The 20,399-nt window shown below is 39.9% G+C and overlaps 1 protein-coding gene across 2 annotated transcripts in view; it reads right to left on the minus strand.

Annotated features, from left to right (window-relative positions):
* Positions 1-19,375, minus strand: part of Pik3c3 (phosphatidylinositol 3-kinase catalytic subunit type 3) — an 83,008-nt gene extending 63,633 nt beyond the window's left edge. The window contains exons 1-8 of one of the 2 annotated variants that reach the window (XM_052155220.1): positions 19,218-19,375; positions 16,892-17,080; positions 12,551-12,694; positions 8,144-8,273; positions 3,321-3,407; positions 1,957-2,052; positions 448-519; positions 262-366 (exon numbers count right to left, since the gene is read on the minus strand). In XM_052155220.1, the coding sequence (XP_052011180.1) occupies positions 262-366; positions 448-519; positions 1,957-2,052; positions 3,321-3,407; positions 8,144-8,273; positions 12,551-12,694; positions 16,892-17,080; positions 19,218-19,285 (891 nt within the window). In that variant the 5' untranslated portion in view covers positions 19,286-19,375. The remainder of the gene's footprint in view (positions 1-261; positions 367-447; positions 520-1,956; positions 2,053-3,320; positions 3,408-8,143; positions 8,274-12,550; positions 12,695-16,891; positions 17,081-19,217) is intronic. The other variant, XM_052155221.1, reaches the window with a different exon arrangement.
* Positions 19,376-20,399: the final 1,024 nt, after the last annotated feature.

A 20,399-nucleotide genomic window follows, 5' to 3' on the forward strand; every position in this document is an offset into this window, starting at 1 on the left:
AAAGGAACACTTCACAGTTCATTTCTAAGAACACTAAATTGAAAATATTTATAATTTTCTAGTTATGCCTCCACAGAGACAGAATTACTAAAAGTCCCAAAACTATTTAAAAACAAAACAAAACAAAACCATTCTGCAGACAGCATGAATCTATTGGAGTCATGAAGTTACAGAGTTCAGCAAACTTTGAAATGATGCATAGTGCAAGCTGTAATAAAATGTCCACTTGCTTGTTCTCACACAGCCTGTGTGTTCTCTTACATTTAGCTGATCTCTTGTGGTAGCGTTGGGTTTGAGATCGTGGTCAGATGGTCCGCTTCTTAAACTCCGAGCAAGCTTGTGGTGTTTGCTCTCCACTAAATTCTCCTTTAAATTATTTGATACATTGCACAGGTTAATGCTCATTCTAGACAACAGTGTCCTTACAAGCTTTGTAAAGCAGCTTACCATAGACATTTGAGGATCAGGGACTTTCACTAACTCAAAACTTGTTAAAATCGGAGATGATTCATCACCATCCTAGAATACAGTACAGGGTTTAAAATAAAAAAGGAAGACATTTATCCAAATGGTAAGTGGACATAACATTATAAAATGCTAATATATTTAAATTCAACTTTTAAAACATCACTGTTTTGTTTCTAAATTCTTGTGTTCTTTCAATTCCACATTTTTTATTTTTATTACTAATAAACCTTTTGGAAAATAAGTAGAAAAAGTTTTATTATAGTTGTAAAGATATGAAATCTGAAAACAAATAGATTGTTTTTTACTGTAATTTTTAAATCTTGGTTTATTATGGCAATGGATAAAAACAGTTCAGGTGTTACCAGGAGGACTAATTAAAAGACTCAAGTGTGGGTCACATTTCTGGCCAGTGAGAGACTGCAGCAACACAGCATCTCAGGGACAGAAGCCTTCAGGGACAAGAGCACAGCACTAATCCTTAACACATGCTAAGACTTACAGCTGCCTTATCTTGTTGGTGTCATCAACCCTGAAGAATGAGCTTTTGTTTTTAATCCAACTCAGTATAATAAATGTTTCTGCCAAATTACTGCAATAGGCGAATTATGATCAACACGTGGCCCCTGTGACTGTGTACCTAGCACTGCTATAGGACTGTTACAACAAACGCAGGAGTGACTGAAAAAGCACTCCAGTAACTGAGTCTTACCAGAAACAACATAGCCCGCCCCAGCTGCGGGCTAACGGGCTTGTTCTCGGCCACAACACCAGAAAACACATTTATCCACCCAACTGTGGCAGCTAATCTTCACTAAGACTATCTGTCACAGAAGACAGGTGACAACCAAGTCTGTTTCCATTAGACTGTGCTGCACTGGCCTAAAAATCCTATATAAGTATTCTGCAGCATTTAAAGGAAACCCTTTCAACCTGAATTTAAAGGAAATAATTTGAAATAGAACATTCAGGACATTGAACTATTCCTCCTATAATGAGTAAACATGAACAATACACAACTGTTACATCAGTACAGTAAAAATTGTCTCAACACTTTGAATAAACTATATACAAACATGTCAATGACAGCTTTAATAAGCAAAGACACACATATACTTCCAACATACTTATACAGATTAAGTAACAGACACCTGAACTTTCAAAGTCTTGCCAAAGAAGTGTTATGATTTCCTATTTATTGTGCAAATGGGTAACTGTAAATTATGCTATTACTTGGTTTCATACTCACAGATTTGCAGTACGGTTTTACTGAGAATGTTTTGATCACTGGCATACTTATTGGCTAGCGTGGCCCAGGCCTACATGATCCAAATGGTGGCAGCTCTGTGGTATGGCTGTGTATGCAGAAGCAGCTGCAGTGGAAAGCTGTCCGTTGGTTGCTCTTCTGCAACCAAACCATGTGTCTAAGAAGAAAGAGCAGTCATTGCTGCCCAGCCCTGAGAGAAGAAAGCAGAGTCCCTAGGAGAATACCTTTTCATAGTAAACAATGCCATACTCCTTGTCATCGCATTTGACACAGCGAAACTCAACCATCAAGTACATGAAATTAGAGCTTCGTTTCTCACTCTAAAAAAGAAAAAATATAAAGACATATAAATGAACGTTCAAACTTTCTTTTTGAATGAGGGTCTTCACCACAATTCAGCAATATATGAATCAATCAACCTCTACCTAAAATATAACTTTTGTTCCTATCCACATGTAAGAGCCATACAGCACCACTGTTTCATCTAGAAGGGGATGTTACTCAGCAGACAATCTCCAGACTCAATAAAACATTTGGCTTCCTCAGTACCTTAGATTTTATGATTTAAATCCATGCAGGCACAACACCAAGGTCACTTAAATTGTTCAGCGCCATAAAGTACTGTCTACTGTCTGGTGAAAAGCAGAGGAAGGGCAGCCCAGCCAAGGAGGGAAAGCCTGCCCGGTGCTACATCTCTACACACAAAGCACTGACCTGGAAGAAAACGTATGTGTTTTGAATAAACTATTTTTTCTAATGATACTATTATTAAAAGTGCAAAAACTATCTCCTCTAGTGGTCTGTGCTGTAAACATGTGAATACAATTAGAAAGGATCTCAACTGTATAATCAATACAGGTGTTACAGATGATAAGATTCCTTTAAGACAAGAATAACGGGCTGTCACACTCAGTCTCCACCGTCTTTCTCCCCCCCTGCCCCTTCTCCCCCGCTAAGAACCTGTAGAGGTTTAAGTCATGCGATGTGTACACCACGAGGTCATTACCAGCTAGACAGTGATACTCTCCTCTCAGAATTTGATTCATAAAGTGGCTTCCATTCTCTAGACACAAACTCTTACCAAACCTGTGGTATTCTTAAAACAAACCTACAAAATACAACCAGCTTTAGCAAATACAACTGTTTTTAAAAGACTCATTGAAGGTCATCTTTTAATTAAATCTTTATAAGGGCTCAATACACAAGGTCAAGAAAAGGTAAACTATGTATAATGGAGTTCTTACTGAGGCTACAACACCCCGGGAGCACTGAAAGAGAGGTGTGGGCTGGACAGCAGGTGTAGAAGACAAGTGGTGACCTCAGAGAGGAGACAATACTGCTGATGGAGACTCAACAGTCACAGGAACATGATGAATATGGCAACACACCTGAGGTGCTGAGCCATCACATATGATAGGTAGGCAGCCCTGCTAATGACTCAAATGACATTAACACTTAAAAGGCCAGGTTTATTGCTGAAGGAAGCCCATATCTGACAGAGAACTGACAATAAAAAATTAACTTTTAAAAAATACTAGCTTAGAAACCTTCAGAATGTATTCCTGATGTGAAAAAGGAAACAACTCACCTCGTTAATCATTTCTATCTCTCTAAATGTTAATCTGTCCAACCAATCCACTTTCACCATGTGTCCTTGTCGATGAGCCTTGGTGAGCTGCAGAAAAGTACAACAGGGTTAATTTCAACACAGATCCAACAAGGAGGAAGGAGGACGGAAACCCACCACCCAGCCCTACGGGAAAATCAAGTGTGTAACACCATGCAACCCAAATCATTTTAGGCCACGGTGGGAGAACGCCCCATCAGCCTCATAGGACATAGTACACACGGCATTAAAAATAACTCTGACACGACTTAAGACAATATAATATACATTAAAACAAGTGAATTTTATACTTATATTTGGAGCCTACTCTCAAGATATCTAATAAAGTATATACAGATACTTCAAATTCTAAAGTGATTCAAGATTCAAAACACTTTCAGGTTTTAAAGATCTAAGCTGAAAGATGCTGAGCCTATAATATCAACTCTACATAAGCCCTTTACGTATCTAATTCCATATACAAAGAGTTCCTACACAACAGATTACACACATGAAGCAATCCTACACATTTGAGTCTACATATTAATCTACATGCTTAGAACATCAGATTCAGCATGTGAAACACTTCTAAACTTCAGATTCCCACATAAAAAGCACTATTACATATCAAAACCGCATACTATATCAGAATAAGAAACGCAACAAGAGACAAACCTTTTTCTAAAAATGAAAATCATTAAAAAAAAGTTGTAAAATCAAGCCTGCAGTCTTGCGAAGAGCAGAATGAAGTCCTCCCCGACTTCATGTTATTTGCATGTTTTACAGTTCTTATGTTTTGACTATCATACATGAAATTATAACACGAATAGATCCTCCAAGGAATAACACACCATCTTTCCTCCATTCTTCCCACTTTTAATGTAACATTCTGAAAAAATGACTTATACAAAGGTAATTCTTGGGGAGGAATAAATCACCACTTTAAGGTGTATGTACACACACATGCCATGTGTACCCTATTTTAGGAAACAATGATAAAGGATTTAATTTCTAACATTGCTGATGTTTGAGTCCACTGAAGTCTTACACACTAATCTTGGCCTAGTTTCAGAAATTACATCATGCTGGTTTTTCCAATTCATAGAGAAACACAATAAGCTGCAAGCGCCTTACATCAGAATTCGGTTTGTTCCTGACAGTGCACAGTTTAAACATCAGCTTTACTTACTTATCAAAATCTTTGACAAATTCATAAAATGAAGCACAAGTGGGCATCAAAACCTTCTCTCCGCACTTCTCTTAGCTCACTGATTTCCTCTCCCCTGCCCATGCCATTGCTGTATTCCCATAAGGACAGCAAATAGCACCATTAATTAATACCTCAATCAGATCTGAAAGCCAAAACCACTAGTAAGTACTCTTTGTCTTCCTTGACAACATCACACCCATTATTGAGTCCACAGTATTTCAGAAATCAAAAGTGTTAACCTTATGCAAAACACTGGAGGTTCTGGGGCTAGAATGGCAGCTCAGTGATTAAGAACATTGGCAACACTTGCAGAGGACCAGGGCTCCATTCCCAGAACCCACAGAGTAACTATCATCCATAACTCTAGTTCCAAGGGACTAAACACCCTCTTCTGGTTTCTGTCAACAGCAGGCCTATATGTGGTTCACTTCTATGTATTCAGGCAAAACACTCATCCATATATAACAAAACCTCTTAAAAAGAAGTTTGAGGTCCACTGTAATACAAAAGTACTACTGAAGAAATAACCAACTTGCTTTTGCATAGCAAATAGGACCATTTTTCCCTCATGGTAATCACTAAAATGAAAATAGATATAGAGATATTAGTAACTGCTATTGATGTTTATAGCTGTGCCAGTCATAATAGCTATGAAACAGCTCCAGTCTAAATGTCTATCAAGGATGAACACATAAAAAAAATATGATATGCATATATCACACAGGAAATTTTTTTCAGCTGTAAAGAATGAAATCACACTTTCGAGAAATGGATGGAAGTGGATGGAGATCATTGTCCTATAGATCTAGATTATCCTATAGATCTGGATTATTCTATAGATCTGGATTATCCTATAGATTTGGATTATCCTATAGATCTGGATAAACACTGAGCACTTATTTCATCATATTATGAATCTAGATGTGTGTGTGTGTGTGTGTGTGTGAGAGAGAGAGAGAGAGAGAGAGAGAGGAAGAAGAAAAGAGAGAGAAAGAGAGAGAAAGGAGAGAGAGAGAGGAAGGGAGAGAGAGAGGGAGAGAGGGGAAGGGAGAGAAAGGGAGGAAGGGAGAGAGAGAGGGAGAGAGGGGAAGGGAGAGAAAGGGAGGAAGGGAGAGAGAGAGGGAGAGAATTGTCAAAGTAGAAGGTGGACTGAGACTAGAAGTGGGGACAGGGAGAAGATAACAGAACCTGTGTGACGCAAAAGCAAAGGGGTTGTCTACTTGGGAAAAGGGAGGCAATTAGTAAGTCAGGTAGGAAGTAAAAGAGAGGGCAGAGCGAATAGCCTTCAACACAATACACGGCAATGCTGTCTTGAAACACGTGACTTTTTTATGCTAACTTATGTCCACTGTGCAGTCACGGAATGATATAGATTATAGCTGAGACTGTTGTCACTCTTTCAACTGTTATGTCCCATTGTGTTGTACTCAATGATCTAGATTATAACTTAGGTGCTTGATTGACGGCATTCTGCCTTCCACTTTTCTTTTATAAATTCCCATGTTATGATGTGAGGAGTGTGTGCAGTGCAGTACTACAGGTAAGTAGAGTCAGCCGGCAGATATGAGTATCCTTCCTATAATCTACAACCGGCATGCAGGCAGGCAGCAAATGTCAGGATAGTTCTTTCATCCATCCTATTTCTTCTATGTATCACGTTCACCCTCTGTCCTCTGGCTCCTGTTGCACTAAGCCTGAGATCCAGACCCCAACCCACAGGGGCCAGATGTGGCACTGTGAAGTCCCCTGGCTTCCCTTCCTGTCTGTTTCAGTGCTCAGCCCCCCATACCTTCCAATATCTCCACATGGACTAAGAAACACGTTCCATCTCCTTGTCCCTTTCCTCTGCCTCCTCTTAATCAAACTGACAGAAAGGAAAGCACACTGCAACGGCATCAAGCAGAGCTGTAAATGAGGCGGTGGCAGTGGAGAGCATGCTCTGCACTAACCTTTCAAGACCAAGATACAGATTCAATATAAACCAAACGCCAGAGCACAGTGGTCACATCCAAAGTCCCAGGAGGGTATGCAACCTACCATAAAATTCTTACACTATGGCAAGCTGAAAAACAGAGATGAAGGAAACAGTGTAGACACTGGCCATCATTCCCAAGAGGTTGGCCCAGACGGTGAAAGGTAACAGAGGGGCTTTAAGTCTGGTCTCATACTATGTTCACATAGCAGCTAAGACCCAAGTCAGCACTAGTTGAAAGTGTTTAGAGATGGAGAAAAAGAGGACAATAAGCAAGATACGGGGACTAGAATATTTTGATATATACATTTCCTTCTGTACCTTATTACAATTCTATGAAATCTAAATTATAAAAAAATGAGAGCCATGGGGCTGGGGAGGTGGTTCAGTGGTTAAGATTACTGACTGTTCGCCCAGCAACCACATGGTGGCTTACAACCAGCTGTAATGCCCTCTTCTGGTATGTCTGAAGACAGCTACAGTGTACTCATATACATTAAAAAAAACAAAAACAAACAATAAACAACAATAAGAACAACAAAAAACCAAGACCTACACTATACAGTGTTACCTCCTCTTCTCATAGTCATCATTTCTCAAGGGAAACGAGGCAGGTTTATAAAGCAGTCTAAATCATTAGAGGGATGTATTCCTTTAAAACCACTCTGAAAGAACTGTTTTTAAAGAGGTTAACTTGGAAAGCAAGCTTTTGGATGTTACTTACTCATATCACAGTCAGAATTTATTTCCTATACCTCAGTAACAAATCAGAGCAAAAGCATTAAGTCCAGCTCGGAGGTGACACTTGGTGTTTAATAATTACCCAACACCATCTTTTCAGGGGCTATTTAAGTGGCTGGTCTTCACAGCCCCATTATCCTTAGGCAGCCAGAGTGAAATGATGCTCTTCTGACCCTTAAAAATTGAATCTTTCACATTTTAGCAGGCCACAGACTATAGATGATTCTAATAAAATATCTATTAACTGTTTAATCACAGAAGTAGCTAAATCAAAGCTCACTGCTGATAGACTCTTAAAGAGAGAGTAGACATGAGAGAAGCTTGTGAACTATCCTGTATACCCAGTAAAAACACAAGCTAGACCTAGAAATGAGCAGCTGGAGTGCATCTTAAGTTTTATTCATTTGGAGAAAGCAAGCTCAAAAGAGGACACCAAACAATACATTCACTCGGGACCTATGCCATCTTTTTCACCTAAAAGAGCAATATACAAAATAGACACAATATGAAAAACCAGAGACCCGCACCTCCAAATCTGATGCCGTCTAGACACGAGGCCATACCGAGCGTGATTGCATGCATGCAGACATGCACAGACAGTACATGGCCCGGCAGCCATCAGGAGGTGCAGGGAGGTGACTGAGGAGTGACTACTGAGTGCATGGAGCTTTTAGAGGTGAGGATGTCCGAAGTCATACTGCGAGGATGATTATGAAGGCTATGGGATCTTATATCTTTCAAGAGTGAAGGCACATGATTCATATCTCAAAACAGCTCCTACAGGTGAATTCAAATCGACAAGACAACTGGTAGGATTCACAACATCAAGCACCCTAGGATCTGCTTGGCTCCGAGCTCTGCTTGTCTCTGAAGTCTATGTACCTTGGCGAGGCGGCTCATCTGATCTTCTGAGAGCGTGCTGCTTGTTCTGCCGGGAGTTCGTGTGGGTTCGGAGCCATCTGCCTCCACGTTAGGCCAGACCTTCAAGTCGTGCATTCCTTGGCGAAACATGCTATGAGAAAGAGAGTTCAGAGTAGAAGTGAACTAAAGCAGCTCATTGTAAAGGAGTACGTGTCATGTATGCCTGCTAGGCTCTGAGACCCCCACGGTTTGTGTGACAATGAGCTAAGCTGCTAAAACCAATACATTTCTGCAGGAGAGACGTCTATAGAAATGATCTACAACCCAATGCACATGTTGTCACTGTTGAGGGAACTCGTTGCTGAGCAGACTTAAGCAAGTATTCACCTCTTTCTTATATGGTTCTAGAGGTAAACCAAGGTAAAATTCAGAGCATAAGTGAGCAGTTACTTGGGTGACTGCAAGGAAGCTAGACATGGGTAAGTCTCATGTCAGGACAAATGATAGTTAGCTTGCCAATCTACATAAGCCAGCACCTCCTGATAAAATGAGGCCACATGCAATCAAGGCAGAAATGCACATAAACAACTGGAAAGCAGAAAAGGACCCAGCAACGCTCCGCCACCCTCCTTCTCAGAAGAGTGCCCAGTCAACAAGGCCAACTGAAGGGCACCCCTGTGAGTATTCACCACTGTTCAGATGAAGATGGGGTCTGCTGTTAGGAGCACAGTGCTCAGCCCCACCTTGGCAGATATCTTACAGTAGCCGACACTGCATTTCTAGCCAATGGAATAATACCACAATTACAGGATGGAATCAAAACCATTAGCTACATCACTCTTCTATAAAGCCTATCTAGGTCTGGGTAACAAGTGTAGCACGTACAGCATGTATGGCTGTGACCATGAGTAAATAATGTGACTTCTTAGTATACATATTGGTTTTCTCATTATTAAAAATACTATATTTTCTTAAAGGCTATTACAAAAACACACAAATACAACCTCTTATAAGGTTTTCTTTCTTCTAAAATCAAACAGATCAGACAGCATAGAGACAGGAGCATCACAGATTCTAGACTAACACGGGCACTCTAATAAGACCTTGTCTCATATAAAACAAAACGCAGATCAACCTTAGAGCAGACTCTACGGAACTAGTGACAGTGAGGTAACTAACATCACTCCTAAAAATGCATGTCCTCACACACCTCACAACAGTACTTGGCGTCCATTCTTTCTGTCTACCAATACTCTGGCTGAAGTGAACTAAAATCAAATAGCCAGAGATGGCAGGAAGTCAGCTTACTCAATGATTTATGCGACTTGGTATACAACTGGAGAAGTTTAGAGCGGGTGTAGGGATGCTGAGTGCTGGTGATAACCAAGTGATCAAATCCTTTCTCTGGACACTAATGGAAACTTGCTGAAAATTACACAGGCCCCAGGTGGTGAGGCAGACAACGTGCAGAGCCTTGCATCCACTTGGGAAATTAAGACAGAGACACAGAACAACAGCACAGCAGGTCCTCCTTCAGCTCCATCAGATGCCCAATACCCTGCAGCTCTGGCTGGCAGGGCCATGCCACTGTAGTAGCCACTGCTACAACTTCAGAATTTACACATACGTGCCATTTGCCTATGGGCCTACCAATTCAAGTAATGACCAATGGGCTCTTCAGCTACTGAGAAATCTCCAAAGTTGGATGTTGAAGTTAAAGACAGTTTGCTGTGGCAGAGCTATTATTGTATAAAACCAGCCTCTGAATTATTCATTAGAACTCTCTAAGAAGTTCCCCTCATATTAACTCACATATACAAAATAGATGTTGGCAAAGGGCACAACTTGGCAGTCACTGTACCATCTTCTGGTATTAGAAGCTTTGAGGAGCACTTTTACAGGCTACTCTAGTAAGTGCACACCAGGATCCTTCAGAAGATATTATATTGTTAAAGAAACATCTGAGAAAACTATGGCCCCAGCAGTGTTTGCCAAATCACAGAACTGTGGCAGCACAGGACATGGATAAATAGCATGAACAGATTTTTCCAAGATTTAAACATCTTAGTTAATTTGAAACAAAGTTTAACTCCTAATTATTACTACCAATTTCTTGGAGCTCTCTGTGATGTAATTTGTCTTTCAGGCACACTTTCCACCTCCTTTGGATGGGAAGCAAAGAAAGTTTCACTTAATGAGCTCCACAAAGAATTGCAGATGCACTCTGCCTGGGTTCCGTCATCTGCCCAGCCCGCCCCTCCATGGACCCTCCCCTAAGCTCCGGATCCAGCCCAGGTCAAACATCCAGTGTCCCTGTACACTCTAGCCATCTGTTAGGACCCACCTAACCTGCCCTCCCACAGGAACCTCCAGGCTCCGCCCACACAAATTATGCCACTGGGGGGAGGGGATTAATTAATCCCACCCAGCAGAAGCCATGGAGGAGGCTGCTGGCTGGCCTGCTCCTCCTGGCTTGCTCAGCCTACTTTGTGATACAGCTCAGGCTCACCTGCCCTGGGCTGGCACCATCTACACTGAGCTAACACAGGCACTATTTGTAAATGAAATATTCACTAGGCTTATTAAATGTACTTAAATTATCACCATAAACTACGAAGTGGATATGCTTTCATTTTACAGGAGAAAAACAGACTATCACTAACTTGCCCTAGGAGAGCAGATACTGAAGAAAGCAAGCAAGCGTCCGACCCAGGTAATTATCTTGACCCTCCCTCCCTCCCTCCCTCCCTCCCTCCCTCCCTCCCTCCCTCCCTCCCTCCCTTCCTCCCTCCCTCCCTCCCTTCCTCCCTCCCTCCCTCCTTCCCTCCCACTCCTCTACCTTACTATGTTGCTTTTCTTAGGTTTGGGACATAATGACAGAATTCTTTTAAATTATCAGAGAAGATGGCTTATGTAAAGGAATTGAGACACGTGTATAAAAGACAAGCTTGTGTTGTTAAAGTTCATACAAAATGAATCACTCTGTCCACAAAAGCTTATAGATTTAAATATAAAGGAATAAAAGTGTAAAGAAAGAAATGCGCCCATAAATCCAATCTAGTGTATATGTGTGTGTATACATACATACATGCATACATACATATATATGTATGTATAGAAAAACCAGCCTAAAAAAAGAAACAGTATTTTGAAAGTAAATGTTTAACACAGTACACAAATAGCCAATTTCTAAGTACAAATACTCCTCAGACATCGCTAAGCAATGAATAATTAGAAAGAACGCGCTTTTAGCTGTACATGTTGGTATAGTCCTTTAATCCTGGAATTGAGGCAGAGGCAGAAACAGAAGCAGAGAGGCAGAGAGATAGAGATAAAGACAGAGGCAGAGAGAGAGAGAGGCAGACAGAGGCAGAGGGAGAGAGGCGGAGCGAGGCAGAGAAAGGCAGAGAGAGAGAGAGAGAGAGAGAGAGAGAGAGAGAGAGAGAGAGAGAGAGAGAGAGAGAAGCAGACAGAGGCAGAGGCAGATCTTTATGACTTCAAGTCCAGACTGATTTATAACAGTGAGTTCTAGGCTAGCCGGGGCTACATAGTCAGATCTTGTCTTAGCAACATCAAAAAGGGTTGTGTGAAAACTATATTAAAAAAAAAAAATGGGCAAAAGGTACCACTGAAGCGATTTACAGAAAATAGTGAAGAAACCTATTAAAATGATAACTCTCATTAACATTTAATGATGTATAAATGAACATATTTAAAGTTTAAAACGGACAAAACCTAAGGCATCTGGTAAGAGCCAGCCAGTTACAGCCATTACTACGTTCCACTGAATGGCAAACAGCTTTCAGTTTCCAGATCTGCACCCTAGGTTCTCACTCCTACAAATGCCATTCTTCTAATAGAAACTATACTGGTATTCACTTAACAGTAGAATAATAACAAAAAGTGTTTCTTTTCATTTAGCTGCTGTAATGGTTAACTCTGATTGTCAAATTTGTAGGATGTAGAACCTCCTAAGAGACAAACTTTGGGATGTGTGTTGAGGCAGTGTCTAAGATTAGGCTAACTCCAGCAGCGCCCTGCCCTAACATGGGCATTGATGTTCTCCAAGCTGGCATCCCTGATGAGAGCACAGGGAAACCAAGCTGCTGACCTGTTTCTGACTGCAGCTGCCATAGGACCCGCTGCTGCTCTGTAGCTGTGGCCTCCCCACCCATGGTGGACTGAACCCGTAAACCTGTGAGCCCATCAGGTGCTACTGTCAGCAATTTGTCACTAATTTAGCATTGAGCAAAAGTAACTAATGCAGCATATCCTGTAGGAACTCCATTTCAGATCCAATCTCAAAAATGTGTAAGGCCCATAGACCTGACTGGTTTTCACAGGATAAAACCACATTATATAAATAATCAAAGTTGTCAGGGAAAGAAAAGAGGCAGCCCTCTGTGCACTAGAGGGCAGAATGCTTACCCGTATTTTCCAAAGAGTGATACGGTCGTTCCTCCCACAGGCACAGCTCTTCCCGGTCCATACACATCCCATATAGTCAGGGCTACCTGGGCATTCCTGGGCAGATCAGGGTACTTCACGGGGAGTTTCAGCCATTCATTCCAACTATGGGAACAAAGTCAACAGAATACATACATATCTTTCTTTCAAATTAACCCATAAAAGATGGTTCAGGCAGATGAGAAAACCCTTCAAAAAACACGAAGTTGAATACTGGTCATGAAAAATAGCAGGTATGTGAAGACACTCTATTAATCAGAACACTTAAGCTAAGCAGTGTGACATATGCCTATAATTCCAGAATTTAACCTGAAGCAGGATTATTACTCTTAGTTCAAAGCCAACCTAGAGAGCTTCATGAGTTTGTTTTGAGTGCAGCCCAGGCTACAAAATGATACCCCCCCCAAAAAAAACAAAACAAAACAAAAACAACAACAACAACAACAAAAAAAAACCCAGTTATAATATAACTACAATGTATGGAACGGAACAGCAGAAAATAAAAATAAGCAAATCAGAAAATATATTTTAACATGTTAAAACTTTTTAACCAAACTATTGTTTTCTCTAACGATTCTCCAGAATACAATTTTATATTATGAAATTAACCAAATCATATTGCAATTATAAAATAATCAATTATGGCATGTTAATGCATTCCTGAGATAATAAGGTAACCCCAAAATAACCATGACATCATGAGCCAAAGCTGGCTTGCACATCTGTTCTATCTCATCAAGTTCTTTTTTATTAAGTTTTTTTACAATATAATTTCACTGCCGCTGGGGACACTTAGCTGTTAGCAGTTAATGCCCCCTAAGAATGTCTGCAAATAACTTGTTAAGGTGTGTCTGTTAATAATACAGAATACTACAGAAAAAAAAAACCAGCAGTTTCTTATGCTATACTCATCTTTGTAAATATTATTCTGCATATAAAATGGACTGGCTTGATAATTTCTACTCCTTCAAGTACATGGATTTTAAAAATCCCAAAAGAATCTCACACAAAAACATGAATACCCAAAGGCAGACAAAATTCTATTTGCTCTTGCTTACCCTCAAAGCATCGTATCTCTAGATCAAATAGACATGTGTCAGTAAGAAACAACAGAATTTTCAAGGACAGCAAAAGTGTATTTATGGCCACTACAAATCCAGGAAAATGAGAGATGTCCATCAATTCTGATTAGAAGCAAAACATTATCAAATCGTTTTTTCTATAAAGTTCTTTAAGAACCACAATACAAGTTTAAGAGATGCTACAGATGAGTATAAGCAACTAAGTAAATTACTACTCACATGGCAAAACAGACTGAAAACCAAATAGTGTTATTATTTGTGGATGAAGAAACCACAGCAGTAGACTGATATAGAGACAATTAACACGAGGTAAAGCTAAAGAGAAAAACTAGTGTCAATATCCAAATTAATCCGTGGAAGTTTTCATCTTGCTGTCTACCCTTACAATCTGAGAGTCAGTACCTTGGTCAAGGGATCCTTCCCCTTAAGTCTGCTGTTCTCTAATTCCTGGGCCCAAGATCTTGTTAAATCAAAGCAACTACAGTTCAACCTGTTTTACAAGCTGTTCTCTAGAGGGAAGTGGTCGTCCAGCTATCACATGGAAAAACTACTCTAGACATTCCAAAACCTATGAGAGGATCAATTCAAACACCAAAAGGCTGTGTGTTCTCAGCACCGTTGTGTCATCTCCCCAGATGACTAGACCTAAACCTAGACACTGGAGTCCCACCATGAGCCCAGAGGCCTTGATTCTCTGGACAGATGAATACACTTTGAAGTGGAAATCATTACATTAATATTCCTCTCCACCCCGTCTCTCTTTCAAATGTTTTGGAGAAGAAGATGTAATCTAAACAGCTTAAATAGCTGAAGGGGCTAGGGCTTACACCTCAGTGGTAGAGTACGTAGCCGGCATGCAGAAGGCTGTGAGTTCAACCCCCAGCATTGTATAGGAAAAGAAAGGAAAAACAAAACAATAAAACAAAACACCTGCCTAAAAGGCAGTAACAACAACAAATCTCTTCATTTGAATTCTAGAAAACTAAAAACGAGGCCCTGTACCTTCTATGCAGGTCTGTGTTAACTGTGATTAAGGTCAGAGAACAACTTCCAGGAGACAGTTCTCTTCTTGCAAATGTAGAGTACAGGGATAGAACTAGGCTGTCAGGTCTGATGGACAGTGCCTTTATTCACTGAGCCATATCCTCCTTAACTATGAGATCTAACTGTAGGACATGACAGACAGGATGGATTAAGACAGATGTGGAGACATTTGGGGTGAATTCCTTATTACTAGAACTCACAGAGGTCACAATCCGACATTTAGATACTAGTACCTCTAATCTAAACAAAGAACATGCAAAAATTAACAATACAAGAAGTTCTTTTACGAAGTAACTTTTTTCTAGTTTATAGACTACTTCTGGTAGGTAATGACTTATTCAGGACAATTGAAGTGTGAAATGTTTAAGTGTAAAGTGTTTATCCATTATTTTATTTTAGGATTTAGGCACTAGATACACCTTTCAAATACTAATAGCAGACTGCATGAAACCTGTTAAGTGTTCCTTTAATTTTGGCCTATTTTTTTAAAATGCCTACTTTCTTGTTACATACTCCAAATACTTTCTCAAATCTATTTTCTACAGTTGTCTTAGGTCTTTGAGTGATCAATATGGTTGGGTTTTTCCTTTGTAATTTTACAACCTTGCAAGCATATAACAGCATAAACAATGAATCAAAGATCTAGTAAATGAGAAGAGACAAGGTTGCCTTTGTTCTAAATTCTTTTTGGCTGTGTGAGGAACAGAAAAAAATTTTTTTTGTATACTAAAAAAGAAAATGGTATTCACCAAAGATACTAAGGCAATGACATTCTACATTTAAATATATTTTAAACCGGGGAATTCCAGTCCACTGTTATAAATGTAATGATGATAAGATAGTAATACTTTTGTTTTGTTTTGCTTGTCTTGCTGTTTGAGTCAGTGACTGACTATGTAGACCAGGCTGGCCTCTAATTCACAGACATCCACCTGCCGCTGCCTTCTGAGTGCTGCCATTCAAGGCATCCACTACCAATGCCTGGCCACATTATTTTTCTATATATTTGTACAGTGGAAATTTTCCAGAATAAAATGTATTAAGTACGTATATGTAGGCTGTGTAGATATAAATATTTATACATAGTTGACACCAAAAAGAAACTATAGAAATTATACTATTGAAAAACAAATCTGGATGTATTAGACCAATACAGTTCAAACTCCCTCTCTCTGAAAAGCCTTCCCAGATTTAGTATGCTATACCAATATATAAGCAGGCTGTAGGATCAATGATGGTATGAGTGTGCACATGGTCATCCATATCCTGTGAGCATATATCACTCATTATGGGCACACACTCAGAGCAGGAGAGACAACTCAGTGGAATACTTGCTGCTCTTACAGATGACCAGGGTTCAATTCCCAGCACCCACATGACAGCTCACATCTGTACTGTGTGCAAATATATAGGTGCAGGTAAAATATTACACAGACATAAAAATAAAAAAAATAGCACACACCTAAGCACCTGTCAGCCTACATGACTGTGAACTAAAACTGACAAATCATTAGAAATGCTTCATACAGTCTGTCAGAATTATCAGGACATTAGATCAAGGATCCATAATATGGAATTTCATGTTATCTTACACTGACTCTACACCCCAACAATGTGTTGCTAATATGTCATGCAAACACTTGATTAAACTATGAACCTAAAAGTAAAGTTTCATTTGGAAAACAAATATATATATATATGTATGTATGTATGTATGTATGTATGTATATGTGTGTGTATCTGTGCATATATATATATACACATATATGTATGTATATATATATCTTACCCGAACATATGATATTAGATCTACTTCTAAAAATACAAATAACAGTTGTCCATTTCAAACTATGATAGACAGACAGAGTCCAGACATGGTTCTGTTCTCCTTTATGTTGTAAATGAGTAAAATATTTACTTTATAAAATGTCAACATACTAAATAAAAACATGAAGTCACTACTCTATCAATACAACTATGTGTACATGTGTAACATGTACTTTTAACATACCTAATATTTACAGTAATCCCTGAAAAACTGTCTCTACTTATAACATTTGTAAGGCAATAGAAAGACACTCTAGAATCTTTTATAAAGTAAATAAAAAAACAAAACAAACCTAACAACAACAAAAAAACAGTAACAATAACCCTACCCCAACCCCAAACAACTTACTTCCATCTTGTACTAAATGCCTTGTAGGATGTTCTGACTGGTAAGGCCAGAGGCTTTCCTTCAGCAAACACTTGACAAGTCACATAGAGATCAGAGCATGTCTCTTGGTATAGCCCAGAAAACTTTAACATGGGATCTTCTAGGACAGCTTTGTAACTTTTTTGTTCTCTCTTCCCTTCCAAGCTCCCTCTGAAAGCACAGACACAATGTTTACTTTAACACACACAGATATATAAAGAGCTAATAAGCTGATTCTGTTTAAAGTACCCATAAACTACCTGACAATACATTCTTATTTTTAAAAGTAACAACATTTTTATATATGATGAAAAACTCTGAAAATCCTAACATTGCTAAACTCATTTTATCTTCATTAAAAATTTCTCTTCTTTGGGCTTCTTCATTTTAAACCCTGTCACCCTCTTGATCCAGGCCTTAAGATTAACTTTTCTGATTCTAGCACTTAGAAGACAAAGGTAGACTGATCTCTGTGTTCAAGTTCAGCCTGGCCTACAAAGAGAGTTCCAGGACAGCCAGGGTCACACAGAGAAACCCTGTCTGAAGATAAAATAAAATAAAATACTGATTTCAAATTGACAACTTTTTACACAGCCTTTATGTTATTATACACCTTTAATTCTAGAACTCAGGAGGCACATACAGCCAGATCTATCTACACAGTGTGTTCTACACCAGAGACACACACAGTAAGACCCTGTTTTTACAGGAACCTGGTACAGCTGTTCCCTGAGAGGTTCTACTAATACCCAATCAATACAGATGCAGATACTCACAGCCAAGCATTAGACTGAGCCCAGGGACGCCAAAGGTAGAGCTAGAGGAAGGACTGAAGGAGCTGAAGGGGATTGCAACCCCATAGGAAGAAGAATATGGACTAACAGGACCACTCAGAGCTCCCAGAGACTAAAGCACCAACCAAAGAGTATACACGGAGCAAGTATATGTAGCAGAGGATGGCCTTATCTGATATCAATGTGAGGGGACGCCCTTGGTCCTGTGGGGGCTTGATGCCCCAGCATAGGGGGATACTAGAGCAGTGAAGCGGGAGTGGGTGAGTGGGTGGAGGAGCACCCTCATAGAGGCAAAAGGGAGGATGGAGAGGGTGGATAGGATGGGGGGGTTGCAGAGGAGTAACTGGGAAGGAAGATATCATTTGAAATGTAAATGAATAAAATTATTAATAAAACTATCATTAAGAAAACAATAATCTTTTGGGTATATTTTTATTCCCCCCATATTATATATTCATCCTATCTCACTATTTCATAATACAAAAAAAAAAAGTGTTGTAACCCATACTGGAGTACGCACAGACACTGTTAATGAAGCTGAAACACTCCGTGGACATCAATATTATACCAGCTATCATACCAGAAATCTGACATAGGCTTTTTAAGACTTCATTCTCATTTTATACATGAAGATGCAGTAACTCAAGAGATCACACTCATTACCTAAGATGGGAAAGTTAGCAGCTGAGAATGCGGACCAGAGCAAGGAGTCCAAAGTCAATGCCCAACGTGGCCTGTGTCTTACACAGATGCCTAAATTTAGCCCAATTAACGGTACATAGGAGATAGGAGCAATCGAGGTAAAGAGCATACACAATGTGTTCTCTCCCGGTAGGAGTCTGACGTCCCCACCAGCAAGAAGGCTCCCACCAGGAACAGCCCTCAAATGTCTCTCCCTGTCCCAGAGAAGTGGCAGACGACAGGTCTGACAATATGGAAACTACACTGCAAAACTGCTCTTGTCTGGAAGGGTGAGCGTCCCTACTTACACAAATGTTTCTATTATTCTGAAGCTAGCATCTCTGGGAATCCATCTTTCCCAGAGGGTTCTCATTTCCGGAAGCAAGGCTCTTAATCTTTATTTAAACGTGCTGCCCCAAGGTTTTACTAAAAGCCTCTTTCCTACCATCTTCTTGATCCCTCTATAACTGACAGGGTCTCCTACTCCCTCTCAACATCTCTGCCTTTAAAATGTTAAACTGCCCCAAAGTTCGTTTGGTGTGTAATTAAAGCTGCACCCGTGTGCTCAGTTATCCCACTTTCACGATTTCCCAACTCTCCGTTCCACCTTCCATCCCTGCTCTAAAGGAAAGAGCTTCATTTTCTTCCTCTCTCTTAGGCGGAGGAGATATTTGTTTCCTAAGGCTTCCCTGGGTAAAATTAGATCGCAGTATTCCCCCAAAAGCTGAAAATGCAAACGGCTCGGTCCCCCTAGGGGAGCTTCGGTGCGGGCTACTCTGCCGAGTCCCTTCAGGAACCGCCCCTCGCCGCCCTCTCTCCCGCTCAGCTCTCACATCTTCAGCTGCACGTTGATGTCCAGGTCACAGCTGTAGATGTAGTGGAACTTCTCCGCCTCCCCCATGACCAGCTCGGACACCAGACGCCACAGAGACAGCAAGGGACTCCAGGGCGAATCCAGGAAGAAATCTCCGCGACCTCAAAACAAGCGAACTTCCGGTCCCGCCCCTCGGCCTGTAACCGAGCAATCCGCGCACTCTACGAAAGCAAACGCGACGGAACACCACCCCTGGGCGGGCTGCAGTGCGCATGTGCAAAGGGAGTTAGCCATCTTGCCTAAGGGCAAACGAGTAGTCAGGAAGCATGGCTTTTTTTGGTTACATTCCAGTCTTCCTGCTTTGACAAAACTTTTTTGTTTGTTTGTTTTCCTTCTTCGATTGAGACAGGAAAAATTCGGCTGAAAATTAATGTAATAACGTTCACATGGTGCAAGCCAAATAAAGAAGAAGCACAAGACTATTTTGGCAAATTTGTATTCTATTTTCCATTAAAAAAGAGATTTAATTATTAATTGACTGTTTCTAGCAGAAGTCTTTTTTGTGTCATGAAAAGAATTTTCACAAGGACTAGACAAAGACTGAGAAAGACCTGAGTTTCATTTTGGCACTGCCAATATTTATACTTCAGTGCTTTGTATTGAGAATATTCTCATCAAATGTGTGGTTCGGCATAAAATTCTACAGCTATTGCTTAGAAATTACCAATAATAATTGGAACTCAGTTTTTTGAATCTTTTCTGAGTCCCTGTAATCTATTCTTGTAAAATTTCACACAATCTAACAATTTGATCGCCGTTTACAATTGTATTTAAAAATTCTTTCAAAGCAATTATAGTTTGTCATATATTTCTTTTCTTTTCTTTTCTTTTCTTTTCTTTTCTTTTCTTTTCTTTCTTTCTTTCTTTCTTTCTTTCTTTCTTTCTTTCTTTCTTTCTTTCTTTCTTTCTTTCTTTCTTTCTGTCTCCTCAGAGCCTAAAATACTACTGACTTTAATAATTCCAACTTATTAACAAAGGTTATATTAAAATTTTCCCTTTTCTGGATGTTTCTCAATTTTGTGACCACCAGAGCTGTGCAAGAGTAAACCAAATAGCCACAAGTATCCTACCTTTGGTAGAAATTATAAAGCTGGTTTTGAATCAGATTGTTTAAACATTAGCAAATCTTTATTTTTGAAAA

Source organism: Apodemus sylvaticus, chromosome 13 (genome assembly GCF_947179515.1).
Source record: "Apodemus sylvaticus chromosome 13, mApoSyl1.1, whole genome shotgun sequence".
NCBI classification, from domain to species: domain Eukaryota; kingdom Metazoa; phylum Chordata; class Mammalia; order Rodentia; family Muridae; genus Apodemus; species Apodemus sylvaticus.